Raw genomic sequence first — 23,159 nt, forward strand, 5'->3', positions numbered from 1 at the left:
CTCCTCAGTGTATAGTTTAAACATCACCTTGCTGAAAGAATCTTATTCAGATGGTGGTGAGAGGTTAAAAGCCTCATCTACACGGGTAGATGAGGCTCCGATCCGGCGGCTCGATTAGCCGCCGGATTGTCTCTTCCGCATCCCCGCGCGTACCTGCCGCGTCCCCGCTCGCCCGCGCGTGCGTGCGTCAGATACGATTCCCCGCTCGTCCCCGCCGGCGCCACTTATCTTCCGCTCAATTCCCTGCCATTGTCCCCTCGCGGGTAACGAGCAGGGAATCGGTGGTGGGGAGATCCGTCCTGTCGGATCTTATCAATCAAGCCGCATCAGCGGCTCGATTGATAAGGAACATCGGAGACTCATCTACGCGTGTAGATAAGGCTAAAGATTCCAGCAATGTGTGTTTATTATCTTTGCTTCTCTGACTGATAAAAATCCTAATAATGTCTTTGTAAACAGGGTCTCTCCCTCTCAGCACTGCACCACATAGCAGCCTACAAAGTAGATGCAGCCTGGAGTGAAAAGTCACAAGCAATCCAGTCAGTCAGGAATAGTGTATACACATCTCCCTGCTAGACATATTGCAGCAATATTACAGCACATCTAGCTACATGTTACCTTTTCAGATCAGCCTCCTCTTCCTCATGTCTTCTGCATGCTGTGGCACAGTAAAGTATATTTGTGAGTTGTGTGATGAATGAAGGATGATTTTTAAGCAGGGGGAGAGAGCTGGGTGAATAAATTAAGTGCCCCTAGCACCAGTGGTATTGTGTACCCTAATGTAGAGTATAAAAAAGTTGTTTTAATTGATAGTGTTCCTTTAATTTAAAATATGCCAATATCTTATATGGAACTGTACAAATAAATAGTATAACAAGCACATGCAAAAGACCAGTCCCTGCAAAAGATCTGTTCCTGCAAAATGCATTCATAGTCTATATATGAAGCTTTCATACACACCTTGTTCAACAGACATTCATCTGCAGATTAGATCCACCAGGATGGATCTTCAGATCTGCAGATGAATGTCTGATCTGCGGATGACTGTCCATTAAACAAATTTTTGCAGGAACTGATCTTTTGCAGGAATCAATCTTTTGCATGTGTACAGCATCTTTACAAAGATCAGCAGAGAAAGAGATAAACTACTCAACAACCACTGTATATCTGCAGGTGAGGAGTCAGATCTAAGCAGCCAATGCTCAAATTAAGAAATATTTTCAGGAAAAGACCACTCAACCCACCTGTAAAGTGCATAACAATTTATTTATTACAAAAAGCAGGACATAACAAAAGCTAACACGTCATGTCGGGCATCAATCAGCCCTTAGTCATAGCTTCAGCTTCTCTTTAGAAAGATCAGTCTTTCAAAACTCCCTGACAAACCTATGTTGCAGATAAATTCTTCAGTTTGCCATGATTTCTATCTGATGGGTGTACTCAGCTTAATAGAACAGACTGTGTAGGTAAGCTCTCAAAACTACACAGAGGGTGGTAAAATTGGTCTGTGATCTTTCATTTTCCAAAAACATTTATTTCATGTGTTTTTTTTAAACAAAAAACAGTTTATTGTTCAGGTTGGTCATGGAATACAAATTACAAATGGCAAGTAGGATATACAGGTGTACAACAGGGCTATTAGTACATATTAGCTGTAAAGAAAGTGGCAAGTAGTGAAGATGACATTACAAAGTTTCAAATACAAAGTTCGCACAGTATACAACATGTACATTAAAGAACATAGCGTATTTTATCATACCTCAGTTCAGGGTATCATTAAATGTACATGTGGATAGTGGCAAAGTATTGGAGTTGGGAAGTCCAGTCCAAACCGATATTGATAGGAGGGATACTTAAATCGTGTTACTAATGCATAAAATAAAGTGGACACACTAACAATCAAGTCCCTTCCTTCCACCTATCCCATATTAAGTGGAACTGCTTTTGACGTTCTCTATGTAAGTATACAAGTTTTTTGTAGGGCAGATCTAGGTTGAGCCTCTTACGCCAGCACGCAAACGTGGGAGCCTCTGTTGCCAGCCACTTAAGGGCAATTTCTTGTCTAGCTGCAAATAGTGTTTCGTGTATAAAAGTTTTGGTATTGGGTTGTATTTCTTCATCTGATATTATACTTAACACACACAGCGCAGGGTCCATGGTTACAGGGCAGCCCATTTTGTCATGGAGAAAATTTATTACCTGCAGCCAGAAAGTCTGGACTGTAGGGCATTGCCATATCAGATGTAAAAAGGTAGGCGAGTGGCTTCCACATTTGGGGCACAGGACAGAGGCATCGGTTTTATATTTAACAATTCTAGCGGGGGTCAAATAAGCTTGGTGTAAAATGTATACTTGAGTGGCTCTGTTTTTAATGCACACAGAGATCTTTTTAGGGGCCTCTAGTGCATCTTCCCAATCTTCAGTTGATAGGTCTATCCCCTCTTTCAACCATTTTTCTTTAACTGGTTCCATACGGTCAAGCGCTTTATTTAGTAGCAGTTCTTTGTATATGTCTCCAATGAGGTGTTTGGCTGGGCCTTTTACCAGAATTTCAAGGATAGGGTGCGGGGTGACACGAACAGGGTCTTTCCCAAATTGGGCATAGAAGGCATGGTGCAGCTGAGCATATCTAAATTGTTGGATGATAAAGGTGGGAAAGACATTACGGAGATTAGAGATACTAATAAGCTTTCCTTGTTCTAGTATTTGTGATAGAAAAATTATGCCTCCTCTCTCCCAATAGTGAGGATCCGGGATTGTGGAAAATTCGGGAAGTAATGGGTTGTGCCAGAGAGGGGTGCGTGGGTCATAGTTTACTGGTGGGTATATTTTACAAGCACGTTTCCAATTTATTTCATGTGTTTACTTAGCTTTAGAAATATCTGCAGATCTCATACACACCTTGTTTAATGAATAATCTTCTGCAGATCAGATCCACCGGAATGGATCTGAAAGATTGAAAGATAAATATCTTCCGTTGCCATCTTTGGAGGTCTTTTGTGAACGTTTTTTACAAAGATTATCTGCAGACTATTTTTAATATCTCATTTTTCAAAGACTTTTATCTGGTGTGTACCCAGCTTTAGTATTTAACATCTGCTGGCCTTCATACTACATAGAGGTGGTAAAATTGGTCAGTGATTGGACAACTGTAATTTAAAGTGTATATTTAGTTTAAGTAATGAAAAGTTATTTTTAGATAAGATGAAAAATGTTCTCCTAGGAAAAAAAACTTATGAGAAAAGTTTAATTGGATAAGGTCCTTGCCAGCATTTGATAACATAGGTGTAAAAAAAAACATTTTTATATAACACACTTTTCTATATCATTAAATATATTGCCACAGGATGTCAGTAGTAAAGTTGGTAAGATGTTATTCATATCTTTTTTCCCTCTCTTTTTTTCCCTTCTAAGGCCATCTAATACTAGGTGACTGCAGCAGAAACTATGTACAGTATGTAAAATTTAAAAGCTATGTACAGCATGTAATGTGCAAATTGCTATAATTCACATTCATTCCTTATAAAGCTATTTAAATCTATCCCGCATTTAGTCTGTTTGGTTGGAGAGTTTCATGTTTCAGGATCAGATAAACTATGCATTTTTAGCCCTCGCTGAACATGTACATATGTTCATATACACTTGTTTTTATACACTTGTTCTTTATTCTTTCTGGATGTTCCAGTACATTCATTATATTAGTGCTTTTGAACATGTTCTTATGCCATTCTATTTAAAAACAAATCTCGCATACATTTTTTACACCTCATGAAAAGGAATGCTTTTATTGACATTGAAGCTATTCTCACCACAATTTATTGTACTATTTACTCCCATATCCTTCATGGTACATGACTTATGGAATACAAAATCAAGTTTAACAAGAAGATGTCTTCCCAATACAAGATATACCCTCAGAATGTGCCAGTGTTTATGAAATATGTTGTGTAGTTGGTCTGAATACTTTCTGAAATTTGTTGTAAAGGCATATTCTTTGCCCATAGTTCATATTCTCTCTTTCCAATACAACCTCGGATTTCTATATAATGCATTTGCTATCGCCTTTTGTAATATCCTTATGTTGATAATGCTTCTCAATATAAACCTGCCTTTAAAGATTTCTGCCTGTTCTTAAAAAATCATTCTGTGAAATTGAATATTTTCCTGTATATTTGCTCTTTGGTTACATTATTTATCCATCCAGGGGCATCTTTTTACCTATATACGATACACATTCCAATCCATGCTCTTAAAATATGTTTTTGACTTTAATTTGCCTTCAGACACACACACACCAATTGGACAGATTCAGGACTTAAATTCTGAAAAAACTGTAATCTAACAAGAATTCCAAGTTTCAATTAACCAGATTTATACAGTTCAAGAATTCTTGTAAAGATGTATCTGTAGTCCTCCAAATGAACAAACAATCAAGTAAGAATTTATTCTTAAGGATTAAATTCTCCTGGAAACTGTTTTTCACGCACAAACACACACACACATGCACAAACACATGTACACACAAACACACACGTGCGCGCGCACACACACACACACACACACACACACGCACACACGCACACACATATTCCTCTTCCCTTTCTCCACTCTGGTTGCACAGCGAGCTGCCATTGTAAAACTCATTATTCGTCTCTAGTAGCTTTTTTCAAACCAAAAAAGTTAAGACCGAAAAGAAATACAGAAAGCTCTGTACTAAACTCAGTCTGATGCAGACCCACCGTTATCAGATACCAACAATCTTTTGACAGAAAGAAAGTTTTTTTCGCATATGACATAACAGTATGCAGGGAATGAAAGTATTCCTTATTCCAGATTATGCTTTCAACTATTTCAATAACCTGTGTAGTGTATATTTTATGTATTATTCAGTCCCTACCACAAGAGGCTGGATGAATTAGTCCACATACTGTGTAACAAAGGTGGTCAATCAGATGAAAATATTTCCAACCTGCATGCAAATTTAAAGCAAACTTTATGCTGCTTGAAATTGGACCAATTAAAATCATCAGGATTGAAGTGAATTTGGTTGTCATATTTTCAATCTGCATGACATTTAAATTAAACTATTTGCACCTTATTGAAAATCTATACTCTCCAATTTGGTCAGTTGGGGAGTATGTGTATCCCACCACTATCAGTCTATCTGGGGGTTTGCTTGGATCCTTATGAGTGTTAAAGTACACCTGAGATGGGGATGTAAAAAAAATATACATACCTGGGGCTTTCTCCAGCCCCCTCCAGGCTGATTGCTCCCTCACCACTATCCTCCACTACCTGGATCGTCTACAATTCACCCTGGAAAGTCCTCTGGTCTTGGGCGTTCTTCGCACACAGAACGCTCCCAGTGACGGAGACGCAATGGGGTAGGACTGTGGTTGCACAGACTGGCCCCTGCTGAAGGATTTTCAGGTCTGAATTACGGACAGTCCAGGTGGTGGAGGAGGATGGCGAGGGAGCGAATAGCCTGGAAAGGTATGTATATATATATATATATATATATATATATATATATATATATATATATATATATATATATATATATATATTAATTTTTTTTACATCTCAGGTACACTTTAAAGAGACACTGAAGCGAAAAAAAAATGATGATATTATGATTTGTATGTGTAGTACTGCTAAGAAAAAAACCATTAAGATCAGATACTTCACAGACTGCTCTGAAAGACTCATTTTGAATGCTGAGTGTTGTGTAATCTGCACATATTATAGGATAATGCAATGTTAGAAAAAACACTATATACCTGAAAATAAAAGTATGAGAATATTTTCTTTGCTGCTAATCTTCTAGTAATTATTCATAGTACACAACCAATTCATTATATCATATATTTTTTTTCGCTTCAGTGTCTCTTTAAGCTTCACTAGATGGTGCTTGACCAAGGCAGCTTGTCCAATATCCTTGATGTATCTGTGAGAGATCCAGACTATCTCATCATCTGCATGTTAGCTGAGGCCACTGTTCTGCTCCTCACCTGTGCCTTCTCGCATATTTTTGAATATTAATAAAGGTATGGGATTTTTTCTATACTTTTGATATGAATGTATTACATGCCTTTCTAAAAACAGCATGTGGAGTGGAAATTGTTTAAAAAATGATTGCTAAGTAAGGGTTGTCATAGACAACCAATTGTGCAACCAAATGGACAAATGACAATAATGATTTAAATTGCTTTGTAAGGAATGAATCGGAATTACAATTACATACAGATTCTGAATTTTACATAAATAGATTTTGGAGAACATTGTTGCAGTCACCTACTGGTAGGTGGTCATATGGGAAAAACATAGATAACACCTTACCATTTATGCTGTGGACACCTAGTGGCAATATAAATTAAAAATAATAGGAATTATTTTGAGTTAATTTCAAACTCTCCCTATATTGATGAAACACTCAGATATTATAGACTTAAATAAGGCCTTTGCAATTTTTTTTATGGGGAAAAGGAAAGCACAGGATTGCCCTTGGCAAACTTCAAATGCCTCGAATGAGGGTGTCTAATTATCCCTGACATCAGGTGTTATAATCTAGCTTGCATGACTAGGCATATTAGGAATTGGGTGAATGGAATCAACATTTTTTCAAATTATTCATTAGAAGCATCATATGCTGAACCATGGACTCTCCCAGGTCTCCTTCATAGTAAAATTTCTTCTCTACCTTTACGTTAAAAATATAGTGGAGTGATGCCGGGACACTATTATAACCTGGAAGGAAATCTGTAAAAAATTTAAGATTCTCTATCAGATAACAAAATATATATCATTCTGGGGCCATCCTGGGTTTCCCCCTAGTTTATTACATAAGGGTTTTCTGGATTGGGAAAAGAAAGGCTTGGCGAGACTGGGTCAACTCATACATCTAAGAGAAAACAGAATGCTATCTTTTGCCGAAATTAAAGCAACATTTTTTCTCCCAGCCCAGCATTTTCTCTACTTCGGACAATTGAGAGCATACATACTTAGTAACTTAACAAACCTATCCAGCTTAGTCAGCCTAAATGACTTTGATGCTTTCATAGCCCCTCACTTATCCAGAATATCCCTCTCTCAAATACAGTCCTCCCTCCAAAAACAAGATCTTTCTACGAGGGCCGGCTCTCATTTTCAAGCATGGAGCAAAGACCTTACAGATCCTAACATAGACACTAAAATACTAACAGGGCTAGGAGTAGTTAGAAAACGGATGATTAGGGAAAAATGGAGAGAATTACATATTAAATTTATTCATAGGGCAAAATATGTTTTTAACATAAAATATGCTAATCCTCCTCTGCATTATAATTCCAGATGCCCTAAATGTCATTTACCCAATGCAGATTTGCTGCATTGCATATGGTCGTGCCCGCATATTAAGGTCTTTTGGTTAAACGTTCTGAATTATATATCTCAGGTGTGTAAGTTAAAGTTAGATCTAGATCCTGCCTTATTACTGTTTAATTTCTATGATCCTCCCCAAGTTCGCGATGGGGAGTCACGTAATACTGTCAAGGGCATATCATTATTAATGCCTCCAGGAAGGTAATTTTCAATAAATGGATTTATTCGACACCTCCTTCTGTCTGGGATGTTAAGGAGGAGCATACCCACCTATTCAATCTAGACAGACTAGATGCTCTGGCACATAAAGAAAAATGCACTAAACATCTGTTTACAACCTGGAAACCCTTTATCTTGGCCTCCTTCTCAACAGCTGAAAAGGACAAGCTGAAGGAACATTTCAAATACACCGGCTGGTATTGCACGGCTCAACTACAAGGCTCTTAGAGCAGGCTGGAAATTTCCAACTAGATTTTACCCTATCTATACGATTTGAGGACATTTCATGGGTTCTGGAGAGAAATATAATTATTTGAATCGATCAGTGAGGATTGACCAAATGGGGAGGGAATGTAATGAAGGGAAGCTTTTGTAAGGGTAAAGAGGCACTGTCATGCTCTTATATTGTTGTATTCTCTTCTATTTTATTTTGTGCATTACCCTCGTTTTGCAGGTAATGTTATGCTTGATGTGTGTTATTTAAGGCAATAAAACCTCAATAAAATATGTTTTTTTTTGTTTGTTTTTTAAATAATAGGACAACAGTTACCTATAAAAATGATTACCTATGCTGTTTTATGTTTGAATGTATTGGATTTTTTAAATGTAATTCTTAGGGCTGTTCTTCACTTTATTGGGTCATGTTAACCTTTTATGACTGTTTTGCAAATAGTTCAATATATGAATTGATAGGAGAAGGGAGAGTATATTGAATTACATACAACATATAGGATGTGAAACGTACAATTGCCAGAAGCCCCAGAGGAATGTGGGGAGGCTGAAACCAATGTCAGGCTTAGTTTTTAATCAAAGGCTACTCTTACAACAATATTTCTTGTCAATAGGTTTAATAAAACTACATGCTATGTAAGCTTTGTAGAGCAGAGGGCACTATTCACACTTTTCACTGCAGCGCCCTTATTTGGTGGAAGACTGTTATGCACACAGAAAGTTATTATTACATGGGAAAGTAAAGAATTTAGCTAAGATCCCATTGTCTCTAATCCCAATAGTCCAATGGACTATTGATCCCATCAATAGTCCATCGGAAGGTTGGACGATTGATCGTTTGCTTACAGGGATGACAACTAAGAATGTGAACTGTCACCTGATGGGCGTATAAATGTACACTCTAGAGCATATTGCCTCCTCTATGTCCCTCAAACATGACAAGATCCTCAGCATTTGAGGCCTGTGGTCTGTTTGGTCACTGGATCATTGATCCCTCCCCCCCCCTTGTTTATTCCTTGATGTTGCCAACTGCTTTAAGACTTATGACGCCTTGACCTTGTATGTTTATCATGTAAAGATGTTCTCTTCTAATCCATTTATGTTTTGCTATGCAATGTTTATCCTTTCTTGCAGCCTCAATATGTCTATACACTGCTTGCATTATCCTTTGTTTTATTGTTATGTTAAAAATGTTCTTCTAATAAAAAGAAAGTTGAAAAAGTAATTGTATGTGAGCATGCACCTTAAGATTTAGAAGCTTGAAGTAAATCCTGTATTTGATGAGCAGACAGTGGAGGAACTAATAGAAAGGTATTAAATGATGAGTGCATACAGAGGTAATAGTTTGCTTACTTTTTCATTCACATCATCCATCAAGGCTAGTAAGAATGTGTAGAGATTACCAAGGAACAAAGCAAATATTCTACCAAGTTGCCACTTCAGAGCTACACGAGGATGATAGTCTTCCAAATTTGCAATCATTTCAAATAAAGGTGGGCAAAACATTCCAAGTAATGACATTACTATTTCAACCTGTGATAAAAATCAAATAATATTTCAGTTTTTGAGATAATATTGGGTTAAAACACTGACTGGCTTCATACAACCCCCAGTCTTCTCTGAATTTGAGTTCCTAGATGTGCTATAAGGGGAAACTAAGATCTCATAAAAATGACCCCATGCGTAATGTGACAGAAGGGGGAAAAGGCCCATGTAATGGTTGAGCCACAATAACAAGTTGGTGGGTTATCATATCCACTAACCAATTTACTCTTAGAAATGAATTAAGATCTTTAACCTATATTTGTTCCAAATTATCTTAGGTCTCAATGTCCCATCAACATGTTTATATTTCCAATAAAATTGAACTTTGTAACAGAAAATAAAAAAAACAACTGTATTATCAAAGCAGTAATCTGTCAGTTTCATAGGTTAGAAAGTGGACTAGAACCTGATGAAACGATCACATTCTACGGAGGTATGGGGGGGGGGGGGGGGTTGTTGAATGGAAAGAGGGAACATAGCTCTAAGTAGGAGTTCCCAAGGGAGAAACAAAACGATGTTTTAGAAACATCACATTTCCAATATACCTCATTTCTTTCATACCATCCAACATTCTGCATCTTGGAAAATGTCTGTGATCGTTTGACAACAAAGTAGATGAGATAACCACTTCCACACAAGCAGCAAATTATCATTAGGTTGGCCAGGACCCGAAGGAATCTAGTAAGATGAATATTTTCATCCTTGTGGCTTTCCTCCTCATCTACTATAGATTCCTGAAGTAGAGAACACAAACCACAGAACACCATTGGATCACAAATTAATCTTCACACTGTGCAGATTGAAAGGTCACATTGATGAAATGAAATCAGCTAACATTTATGAAACACTTTCCCCTGCTGGACTCTAAGTGCACAGGCAGCTAAGGAATATGCTTAGTATTTACTGTGGTCTTGTGTGTATGGGCAGCACAGTGGCATAGTGGATAGCACTCTTGCCTTTGCAAAGCTGGGCCCCCGGTTTGAATCCCAGCCCGGTCAACATCTGCACGGAGTTTGTATGTTCTCCCTGTGTACGCATGGGTTTCCTCTGGGCACTCCGGTTTCCTCCCACACTCCAAAAACATACAGATAAGTTAATTGTCATTCCCCTAAAAATTGGCCCTAGACTACGATACATACATAGACATATGACTATGCTAGGGGTTAGATTGTGAGCTCCTCTGAGAGACAGTTAGTATAGATGGCCCGAACCTCCGATATTCTGTTCGCGGACCGTGTTCGCGAACCTCCACAAACGTTTGCAAACATGCGAACCACAATAGACTTCAATGGGGAGGCGAACTTTGAAAACTACAAACATTTATGCTGCCCACAAAAGTGATGGAAAAGATGTTTCAAAGGGTCTAACATCTGAGTTATTTCATGGATGAGTGGGATGCACGCCAAAAGTCCCGGGAAAAAATCTGGATTTGACGCACAGCAGCGTTTTAAGGTCAGAAATCACTTTGCATGCTAAATTGGAGGCCTAAAGTACTTTAAAACATCTTGCATGTGTATACATCAATCAGGGAGTGTAATTAGAGTACTTCTTCACACTGACACACCAAACTCACCGTGTAACGCACCGCAAACAGCTGTTTGTGTTGTGACGGCCGTGCTGGACTGGTGTGCACCGTGGTGAGAGTGCAGGCGATAGCGGTTTTCAAGCCCATATGGTTGCCAGGCTGAGGTAGCTCAATGACAGAACAACAGTGACTGTCCAGCTGATCGAATTTGGTCTATCCACAATGAAGCAATGACCTTATTATCTTTGGTGTGCCACCCCCAAGACAATCATATAGCCGTCGGTCATTGCTTCATTGTGATACGCAAGCCCCTTCACCGCGGCAAGGTATCGATCACAAAAGGGAATTGACACATGTACATGCCTTTTGTTTTGTTGGTGAAGCTGCAGTGCAGCCAGAAAAATTAGGCAGGCATGTACACACACCAGAAAAAATATTATAGCGGCCGCTGCTAGCAGCGGCCTTAAAAATTCAGGAGTCCGCCTGGAGTCCTGGTGGACCCTGTTGGTGGTGGCGGAGAAGGCAATCAAGTGGCCTGCAGGCAGAGATGCTGTGTGGGGAGCAACTTAGTCATGGGGCAGGCAGTCACATGGCATGCAAGCAGAGATGCTGTGTGCGGGGACTGACTTAGTCTTCGGTCGAGCAGTAGCCCTCCGGGATCCATGCCTCATTCATTTTGATAAAGGTGATGTACTGAACACTTTTTTGACTTAGGCGACTTCTCTTCTCAGTGACAATGCCTCCAGCTGCACTGAAGGTCCTTTCTGACAGGACGCTTGAGGCAGGGCAAGACAGAAGTTGGATGGCAAATTGTGACAGCTCTGACCACAGGTCAAGCCTGCGCACCCAGTAGTCCAAGGGTTCATCGCTGCTCACAGTGTCTACATCCACACTTAAGGCCAGGTAGTCGGCTACCTGCAGGTCCAGGCATTGGTGAAGGGTGGATCCGGAAGCGCTAAGGTGAGGCGTTGGACTAAAGAATGTCCGCATGTCAGACATCACCATGAGATCGCTGGAACGTCCTGTCCTTGCCTGCGTGGACATGGGAGAAGGATTACTGGCAGTGGTACCTTTATTCCGTTGTGCTGTGACATCACCCTTAAACGCATTGTAAAGCATAGTTGCCAGCTTGATCTGCAAGTGCTGCATCCTTTCTGCCTTCTGGTGATTTGGAAACATCTCCATTCTCCGCCACTTTGTACCTATACCGAGGGTCTAGTAGTGTGGCCACCCAGTACAGCTCATTCCACTTGAGTTTTTTTATACGGGGGTCCCTCAACAGGCTGGACAGCATGAAAGATGCCATCTGCACAAAGTTGGATGCAGACATACTATTCATCTCCTTTTGCTCTTCCTCCCCCGTGATGTCAGTTAAGTTCTCCTCCTCCCCCCAGCCATGAACAATACCACGGGCAAGTTGAGCAGCACAAGCCCCCTGCGACACCTGCTGCGGTTGTTCTTATGCCTCATCCTCCTCCTCCAAAACAACACCTTCCCCATCATCTAATTCTTCTTCCCCACACAACTCTTCCTCCTCCTTCCCCCTCTGCGCTGCCACAGGTGTTGAGGAATCATCTGCTTTTGCTGAGAATTGATCCCACAACTCTTCCTCCTGTTCCTGTTCACGCTCCTCCACAGCTTGATCCACCACTCTACGCACGGCACGCTCCAGGAAGAAGGCATATGGGATCAAGTCGCTGATGGCGCCTTCACTGCGACTCACCAGGTTTGTCACCTCCTCAAACGGCCACATGAGCCTGCAGGCATTTTGCATCAGTGTCCAGTACTTCGGCCAGAACATTCCCATCTCCCCAGACTGTGTCCTTTGACTGTAGTTGTAGAGATACTGTTTGATGGCTTTCTCCTGTTATAGCAGGCGGTCGAACATCAGGAGGGTCTAACTCTAGCGAGTCGGGCTATCGCAAATCAAGCGCCTCACTGGCAAGTTGCTTCTCCGCTGAATATCGGCAAAGCGTGCCATGGCTGTGTAAGACCACCTGAAATGCCCACACACCTTCCTGGACTGCTTTAGGACGTCCTTTAAGCCTGGGTACTTAGACACAAATCTCTGAATTACGAGATTGAGCACATGTATGGCACAGGGTACATGTGTCAACTTTCCCAAATTCAAAGCCGAATTGAGATTGCTGCCGTTGTCACACACTACGTTGCCGATCTCCAGTTGGTGCGGGGTCAGCCACTGATCCACCTTTTTGTTCAGAGCAGCCAGGAGAGCTGCTCCAGTGTGATTCTCCGCTTTGAGGCAAGACATGTCTAAGATGGTGTGACACCGTCGTACCTGGCATGCAGCATAGACCCTGGGAGCTGGGGCTGTGTGGCTGGAGAGGAGATCGGAGCACCAGTAGAGTTGAACTGCCACTCAGCCAAGGAGGAGGAGGAGGAGGACAGCAAAGAGGATATAGCAGGAGGAGAGAAGGTGGCAGCCGCCCTGCCTGCAAGCCGTGGAGGTGTCACTAGGTCTGCTGCACAGCCACGTACTCCCTGCTTATTAGCGGTCACCAGGTTGACCCAATGGGCTGTGTAAGTAATGTAACTGCCCTGACCGTGCTTGGCAGACCAGGCATCCATGGTCAGATGGACCCTTGACCCAACGCTGTGTGCCAGAGATGACACCACTTGCCTCTCAACTTCATGGTACAGTTTGGGTATCGCCTTTTTGGAGAAATAATTGCGGCCAGGTATCTTCCACTGCGGTGTCCCAATGGCAACACATTTTCGGAAGGCCTCAGAGTCTAAGGGAGAACGCGGCTGAAGAAGATGATGCACCTGAAGGATGAAGAGGAGAAGGAGGGTGGCTTTTCTTTTGTGTGCTGCTTTTCCTCAGGTGGTCTTCCCATTGCAGTTAGTGCCTTTTCTGCATGTGCCTTCGTAAGGCAGTTGTCCCTACGTGGGTGTTGGCCTTTCCATGGCTCAATTTTTGGTGTCAGAGAGTACAGATGGCATTGCTATGATCTTTGGTATACACACTAAAAAAATTCCACACCGCTGAGCCACCCTGGGGTGTGGGCACTATGGTGGCGTCAGCAGCTGACGTTGAAGGGCATGTTGGCTGGCTGTCCATAGGTGGCGATACATGACGCCAGACACTGCCACCAGCTGTTTCTGACAACTAGCTCCCCCTGCTTCTTTAAGCAACTCGTCTCCTACTACTCCTCTCTGACTCCCCCTCTGAACCGTCCCCTTGTTCATCGTGTCTCTTAGGATCCCACGTGGAATCCATGGCAGTATCATCATCATAATCAACCACCAAAGCTTCGCTTGCATCAGACACCTCCAAAACTGCACCAACAGCAGGTACTTCATTATCCTCCTCCTCACACCCTACGTCCATAGTGTCGCCTAACTCAGACATAGGTGATGTAACTTGCTTAGCACCTTCATCTTGTAACAACAATAATGGCTGTGAATCAGTGATTTCCCCACCAAATAACTCCTGCGAAGTGTCAAATGTAGCGGATGTGGTACTTGGAGTAGCGCTGGTGGATGCGGAAGATGAGGTGTTCTGTGTTAAATAATCAACCACGTCCTGACAATCTTGGGAGTTGATGGGACGTGCCTTCTTCTGAGCACTGTACTTTGGGCCAGAGCCACACGAAATCACGTCAGCACGACCTCTAACAGACCTGCCGGGTGGCCTGCCTCTGGGTCTGCCCCTGCCTCTGTCTCTACCTGTTTTGTCCATATCTGGGGGATGAAGTGAAAGGTATGCACTGACTTGACTAATACAATGTGCAGTCACACAGGTGCAGTGAACAGGTAGCAGTGAGTGGTATTACAATACAATGTGCAGCTGTCACACAGGTGCAGTTAACAAGTAAGCACAGACTGGTATACTAAACAGTGTGCGGTCACACAGGTGTAGGTAACAAGTATGCAGGGATGGTTATTACAAATGTGCAGCTGTCACACATAGGTACCGTGAACAGGTGCAATGACTGGTGGTATATTACACTGCTTGCGCTCACGTAGGTAGGTAGGTAGGTGCACTTAACAGTGAACAGGTGCAGTGATTGGAATTACAAATGTGCACCTGTCACACACAGGTACCGTAAACAGGTGCAATGACTGGTGGTATATTACACTGCTTGCGCTCACGTAGTTGCACTGAACAGGTTACATGTATGCACTGCATTGATTGGAATTACAAATGTGCACCTGTCACACTCACACACAGGTCCCGTAAACAGGTGCAATAACTGGTTGTATTAACAATGCGTGAGCTCACGTAGGTATAGGTAGGTAGGTGCACTGAACAGGTGCAGTGATTGGGCTTACAAATGTGCAGCTGCCTGTCACACACACACACAGGTACCCTGAACAGGTGCAATGACTGGTGATATTAACAATGTGTGTGCTTACATAGGTATAGGTAGGTAGGTGCACTGAACAGTGAACAAGTGCAGTGATTGGGATTACAAATGTGCAGCTGCCTGTCACACACACAGATAGTCACTGAATGTGCTGGGCCTGGCAGTGGCAGTGGCATAGTAGGAATTACCAAGGCCGTCTATGCAACACAGGTGTCTGTGGGACACACACACAACAAAAAAAATAGATCACAAGAACAAGATTAGCTCTCAAAAGAGCTGTTGAGGGGTGCTTTTTTTTTTAGCAATAAGAATCAGCAAGGAGCAAGCTAAAAAGCCTACAGGAGCCTAACTTAGCTTTCCCTATAGCTCTCTCTGCAGCAGCAGCTCTCCCTTCTCTAATTACTGCAGGCACACGAATGAGTCCAATGCCTGACGCTGCCTGCCTTTTATAAGGGGGGGATGGGGTTTCAGGAGGGAGTGTAGCCTGATTGGCTATAATGTGCCTGCTGACTGCGATGTAGAGGGTCAAAGTTGACCCTAATGATGCACTATGGGGGCGAATCAAACTTCCAGAAAAGTTCGGGATTTTCCGCGATCGCGAACACTGGAAGTTCGCCGGTTCCCATTCGCCGGCGAACCATTCGGGACATCTCTAACAGTTAGTGACAAGACAAAATGCTCTGTGTACGCTGTGTAAGATATCGACGCTATATAAATACTAAATAATAATAATACTGTGTGTAGGTGAGGGGGAGTCTAACAACACTGTAGGTTTGGGTCAGTTTCTTAGATGAAAGTCAATTAATTCCCTAGTATTTTTTTTCAGATGTTGGAGTAATTTTGAGTCCCCGGAGAAAACCTTTGCAAACAGTGAGAGAGCAAACCTGGCACAAAAAGTGTCAGGGCTGAAAAATGCTATGTAGCTGCCCTAGGCACAGGTAAATGGTGATACACCGTTGCATAGCCCTCGACTCTTTTCTGTCTTCAGTCAAACAATTAATATAATTATTAAATCTAAAGGAAAACACTATCTTAGAAAGTAAGTGGGCCATATAGTCAGCAAAGAACCTACAGAAACATCATATTACTTGTACTATAGAGTACAGTATCTTGACATCCTTATTGGGCTTATGGTGGCCATACACGGTACAATAAAAATGTTCCATTTTCCCATTTTTTTGATGTAACAAATTTATCTAATCGAAAAAAAATCGAAATAAATAATAGCTGAGTGTTGAGCTGTCTGCGTCTCTCATGAAACAGGGCTGCAAGACAGTGCCTTGATCTGTCTTTCTTTTCCTTTTGTGGTTAACTTTAAAGCTTTAAATTTAATGGAAATATATTGCTGCTGTAACACAATAAAGTTTACTTCTCTTTATACTTTAGACATAATGGGCCTGATCCAGTTCACTTTTTCTTCTAAGTTTTCTCCTAGATTATATTTTAACATCTTATCAATAAAATGCCTTTTAAGCTACAGCAAACAAGAAAATACTCTGAATAACTTTGTCAGGATTTCTTACACCTACTTTGGGTACTTTTTCAATTGCAGAATGCTCAACAGTTATTTTAGACAGAAGATAATACCAGTAATTATTTGAAAAAAAAAAGGATTTCAAGAAAAAGTTAATTGGATTGGGTCCAATATGATACCACCAAAATGCGTACTTTGAAAACCACGTTTAAATAGTATTCTACTTCAGGTTTTGTATGCAATACAGTATAAACTTGTTATAATAAACTCAGGTTTTAGTAAATATTTGGGTACCTCTCCTGGCCCTAGACAATCTCCATTATAAGTCTGAGGGAGCAATGCCCGGTATAGTAAACTCAGATATAATAAAACTTCTGTTACAGTATACATGTTTTTTGGCCCCTACATTTTTTGACCCCTATGTGATGACTGTATCCAGAGTTCCCTAGGTGACTCTGGATATACAGGATATTCTCAAAAAATTAGCATATTGTGATAAAGTTCATTATTTTCTGTAATGTACTGATAAACATTAGACTTTCATATATTTTAGATTCAAATACACACAACTGAAGTAGTTCAGGCCTTTTATTGTTTTAATATTGATGATTTTGGCATACAGCTCATGAAAACCCAAATTTCCTATCTCAAAAAATTAGCATATTTCATCCGACCAATAAAAGAAAAGTGTTTTTAAAACAAAAAAAGTCAACTCTCAAATAATTATGTTCAGTTATGCACTCAATACTTGGTCGGGAATCCTTTTGCAGAAATGACTGCTTCAATGCGGCGTGGCATGGAGGCAATCAGCCTGTGGCACTGCTCAGGTGTTATGGAGGCCAGGATGCTTCGATAGCGGCCTTAAGCTCATCCAGAGTGTTGGGTCTTGCGTCTCTCAACTTTCACAATATCCCACAGATTCTCTATGGGGTTCAGGTCAGGAGAGTTGTCAGGCCAATTGAGCACAGTAATACCATGGTCAGTAAACCATTTACCAGAGAGCAATGAGAGCAGTGAGATGATCTCTTTGTGGTAGCTACAGTCTCTCTGCAAAAATATTCTTTGTTAAAAGTCTTCTAACCTATGGGGTGCAATCAATATTAGTTTTTATATCAAATTTTCAAATACTTAACCTACTCTTTGTCTCTATTGACACTGACATGCGTTCTGATCAGAAAAGTACAAAAGTACAAAAGCAGTAAAATGCATTTACCTCCACACAATATAATTACATGAAAAACGTAATAAAATTCCACAGTAACTGTTAACAGCAGAATATGTACGTTTTTATTTAGATAGTTATGCACAATATTGATGCGGTCAAATGAAACTACCCTTAAGCATCTGGATTAATAGGCTTTGATTTTTACCTTAAAGCTTGTGGTTATTGAGGCAAATTTGTTATCTGCTGTCTCTGGGTTTCCAATCAAATAATCCCAGCTAGTAAACATTTTAAAGCTAAAATTGAAATTCCCATCATCTCCATCAGAAGTATTTTCATTTGCATTACTTGCCATCCTAGAATTGGAAATGGGTAATATTTAATGCAAATAAGAAATCAGTATTCATACATCGATTTAACAAAAATGAACTGTATATTTGTGAAGTAGAAGTGCTGCTAAATTCCATCAACAGTCATTAACTTCAGCTACATATTTTATGGGTGAATTTGATAGTTGGGGTTTATCTTGAGGCGTTGTGATTGTGGGTTAGTTAATGTTTAAAACTTCTTTAACCAAAGTTATTTACTTAATATTTAAAAAATCTAATACAGCATTTTTGGTTTGTTTTAGTACTACCTAAATGTATTAAAATAACTTGAGGATTATCTTATGTGTGAGTGGCCATGGTAAAATACCCCACCATGAGGAATGCCAATAAACACAACACTCTTTAGATATCCCTCTGACCTGGTGTGCATGATCGGAAAATATGAGGAGGATTAATCTGCTAACTGCCTGTTCAGTGAACAAGGCACCCTCTTTACATTTTAATTATGTGTGTGAAAACAATTTAAAACATGTATATATATCCCACTCTCTGGAAGCTCATATACAGGTGGAGAAAATTTCAAACAACTGCCAGTTTGCCTAGATCAGATCATTCCAGAAAATGTTGCCTGAGAGCAGATGCTAAAGAGAAGTACTTACAAATGCAAGATTACCATCACCCCAGATGATTGCATGTCACAGACTAGTCTCTGATAAAAACCTAGTATGAGTTAAGATGTGCTCTGACATTTAAATTGTACCAGAGACCGCTCCGTCCCGCTGATGCTAGGCCTGGAAAAGTCCATGGCTAAGCTAGTCAGGGACTACTGCACATGCTTGGCCCGCGCTCCCATAGCCAGGAGCATATTACACACTTGCAGTTTGTCAAGACTGTAACTGTGCTTGCGTATGAGGCTCCTGGAAAAAAAAAGCACAATCGGGTGGAACTGCGCATGTGCAGTAGTCCACGGCCCACCTGGATCACGGACTTAACTGGAGCAAAATGGAGGGGCCCAGAATATTGGTGATGGAACAGGTGGACTACAGGGGGCTGAGGGAAGCCCCAGTTAAGTAAAAAACGTTTTTCCCCATCTCACACTTACTTTAAGGACGAGCTGGCAAGTGCAAAATTCAGTTTCGTCTGTGGTGAGACTGAACCTGAGTGTTGGTGGGTGTGGGCCTTGACAGAAATTGTTAACTCACCTATGTCATTTACATAGTTATTCACACTCCAAATCTATGCATGGTGCGCAAGCCCCACGATCAATACGTCAACAAAATCAACACAAAGAAGAGCCCAGAGATCCTGGCAGAAAAGGGCTGCACCACCAGTATAATCAATACAGAATTGCTTTATTGGAACATCAGGCCATGACAATTAAAAGCATTTAAAAACATCTTTTTAAACCAATAAAGTAATTTTGTATTGATTATACTGGTGGTGCAGCCCTTTTCTCCCAGGATCTCTGGGCTCTTCTTTGTGTTGATTTGGTTAACTTGCCTATGTTGCTGCCTTCTGCCAATGCAGTGTTTTTTTATCTTCCTGACATTTCCGCCTTCACAGCTGCATAATGCGTGTTAGCTAGTTAACTTAACTTGTGGTTTGCACACAATGTCTATGTTGCTTGTAATGAATGAAGCACATTACGTAACATCTGCTATTCAAGCAATGTACTCATTGGCCTTGATTCACAAAGCTAAGTCATAGCTTGGCTGCGCTATGCTTATAAAACTTTATGTGTGCTATAACAAACATTTGCGCGCGTTCGCGTGGCACAACATGTGCAAAAGTACGCGTTGTGCTGCGTGAATGCGTGCAAATGTTTGTTGTAGCGCACGTAAGTTTTATGCAAAGCATAGCGCGGCCATGCTATGACTTACCACGGCTTTTTGAATCAAGGCCATTGTGTCTAAAACGCAAGTTATACAATCTACGGTATGTAATGTATGGTACATAGTTTCAGTAATGCCTAGTATAATGTATGTGCGCTGTTTATGCCTTGACATTTAATGTTAGCTCAGAAATACATTTTTAAAAGCCAGCATTTTTTACACAAGAAAAATCAACTGTAAAATATGGTTGAAGAAATGTTATTGTTTGGGTCTGCTTTGCTGCATTAGAGTCTGGGCATCCAAACAACATCACATAATTTAGTTTGAGTTCTTTGTACTAATAGGTGTTAGATTACCAGAATAACAGAACATCTGTCTGAAGCTCAATTGAAAGTGGACCTTACAACACGGTAAAATGTTCCAGTAATTCCACCATGATGTGGCTAAATGCAAAGTTCTCGAATGATGAAGTCAAAGTCTGGGTCTGAATTTCCCTGAGATGTTGGGAGATTATTTGAAGCAGGGTGTGCATGAAAGAAACCTCACAAGCACTCACCAAAAAAAAATTCATGGAGGGCTCAGAAAAACAACCCTTCCAGTTGACTTCAGATATCAGTACACAGTTTTAAAAATGCCTACATGAGGTTGTCTTTACAAAAGGAGGTAATACTCCAGGTACATACACACCTCAAAACATACAAAATTGGTCTAAATGAATGTTGACCAACAATTGATCGGTGAAAGTTAACAATCTTAAACAACCGACCTGTATACACACATGAACAATCCAAGAAAGAAGGAATTGACAGATAATGTGGAAGTGACTTCTGAGGTGCAATTAACTGAAACGATTGATATCTGTACAAACATGAGCGATTATGAACGATCGACTGTGGAGCATGCGCTGTACACAGTAAGATTGTTATACATTGTTTAACTGCACATGCTCCCTTTGATGAATGACCATCAGTCCAAAAAATCCAACATGATGGATCATAACCCACTACTGTTATCTGTCGTTTGTTGCTGTTGGTGACGGTCAGTCATGCACAGTGTTGCTTGCGAATTTTTGCCCAAGTCATTTTCACATCAAAAATCCCGTTTTCGAATTCGGCTAATTTTCGTGAAAATCTTCAGAAATATTTGCGTTTTCGACCAGCAGCAAAAATTAAAGGAACTTCGCTGTATGCGGACCCTTATGCCTTTATGCGGAAAAATGTCCACAATAATCCACTAAATATGCGCATGGGTGAATTAATACATGCGTACATTCCACCTTCCAATGCGGAATTGTATACGTATAGAAAGGCAATAATATTTCTACGCATGCGCAATGATCCGTATAGAAGCAGTTACCGCATGCGTAGTTGACTTCGCAATACATACGTCAACTACGCGTAGCAGGCGAAGCTTCGCATAGCGGTACTACGACTACGCAGAAATACATACACGATAAACTATGTATTTAACGCGAAAATAACGCAAAAATATTCGCTCGAAAACTCGCATGTCGAAAATAAATGAGTGCTTTTTTTGGCGAAAATTTGGCAAAAAGAATATTTGCATTTTCGCTCATTACTGGTCATGCACAGTTGCTTACCAAAAATTGGTCAAAAGCTTGTTAATCAGTAGTTTTAATAGTGTTTAGTCCGATATCTATCTAATGTGTGTACGTAGCATCAGTATTATAACCACCAGGGCATGAATGATTGCTTAAAGGGATACTTAATTCAGGGCTAAAAAATGAGGTTAACTCACCTGGGGCTTCCCTCAGCCCCCTGCAGCTGATCGGTGCCCTCGCAGCTCCGGTCCGATGCTCCTGGACCCGCCGGCGACGACTTCCGGTTTCGCCGTCACCGGCCGACAGGCATGGGAACGCGAGTGATTCTTTGCGTTCCCATCCACAATAGCTCCCCCTATACTACTATTGCGGCCTTCTTGCCTTCTTGCCGCAATAGCAGTATAAGGGGTGCTATTGTGGCTGGGAACGGGAAGAATCACTCGCGTTCCCATGCCTGTCGGCCGGTGACGGCAAAACCGGAAGTCGTCGCCGGCGGGTCCAGGAGCATCGGACCGGAGCTGCGAGGGCACCGAACAGCTGCAGGGGGCTGAGGGAAGCCCCAGGTGAGTTAACCTCATTTTTTTAGCCCTGACTTAAGTATCCCTTTAAGAATGAAGTGGCAGATTCTTTTTTTAATAAATATTTGCAGGTTAATTTTCATAGTTTGTTTTTTGTTTACTTAGAAAAACTTTACTTTTACAAAATCAATATTACCCTTTCAGTTTTTATTTTCTAGAATATACAAAACTATTGTTGATTTTTTTTTTTGTATTTTTTACAACAATTAGATTTAGCTTGTTGATGAAACAGATAACATAAGATGCCAGGTTTTATTTTAGGTGCAGTAATGTGTTATTAAATAATGCTTTCATGATTGAATGCAAATTACTATAACTGTGCATATAATAAAAAAGCTTTCATACAAATAGTCCATAATGTGAAAATTACTAATTGTGATGTAGTCTGTAAAACAGCCAGACCTTTTTATGCATTCTGGTATATTCAATTGCAGTGATTAGAATTACTTGTCAATGCATTTTTCATTAAGAGACTAGCAGAAACATGGTTGTATTTTGAATACATTGTTAATAGACAAAGGGAATTACAGAAGATAGGATTGTTAGAAATGTAGCATATACAAGCTATGTCTATCTAACTACATTATTTTGTCATCTTACAGAAAGTACATTTAGTGCTCTATGAAATAGCTAGGCCCAGCTGAGCTTATATACTGTGCAGGGAACTCTCAAATTATGCCAAGGTTGTACATCACTGTTGTATAATTTAAAAAATACGATATCGTTCAAAATACTGATACAGTTTGTTTCATTTGTTTAATATTTGATGATTTTTACACCTGGTCTAGCACAACTCGTATTTCAGTGAAAACAGTGTTTTCTGCTAAGGTGTATTTGTCAGCACTGATTTACAGTAGACAGGTCAAAATGTAGCAAAGTCATGGAAAAAACAGAGAAAGATGGTAGAATGTGATACAGTTTTTAGGACAAAATATGCTTGAGAAATCCTTTTCATATAAATACAGTAAGGCATTGTTGTGTAAGAAGTGCATATGGTGCAAAGTATACAATAC

General features: G+C 40.6%; 1 protein-coding gene across 3 annotated transcripts in view; it reads right to left on the reverse strand.

The window, feature by feature from the left end:
• The window catches only part of LOC137518440 (transmembrane channel-like protein 2), a 229,023-nt gene that overhangs the window by 60,843 nt on the left and 145,021 nt on the right, over window positions 1-23,159 (reverse strand). For all 3 annotated transcript variants that reach the window (XM_068236303.1, XM_068236302.1, XM_068236304.1), the window contains 3 exons: window positions 18,055-18,202; window positions 9,900-10,088; window positions 9,163-9,342 (listed from right to left, as the gene is read on the reverse strand). In XM_068236303.1, coding sequence (XP_068092404.1) covers window positions 9,163-9,342; window positions 9,900-10,088; window positions 18,055-18,202 — 517 coding nt within the window. The remainder of the gene's footprint in view (window positions 1-9,162; window positions 9,343-9,899; window positions 10,089-18,054; window positions 18,203-23,159) is intronic.

This window comes from Hyperolius riggenbachi, chromosome 5 (assembly GCF_040937935.1).
Source record: "Hyperolius riggenbachi isolate aHypRig1 chromosome 5, aHypRig1.pri, whole genome shotgun sequence".
Lineage (NCBI taxonomy): Eukaryota > Metazoa > Chordata > Amphibia > Anura > Hyperoliidae > Hyperolius > Hyperolius riggenbachi.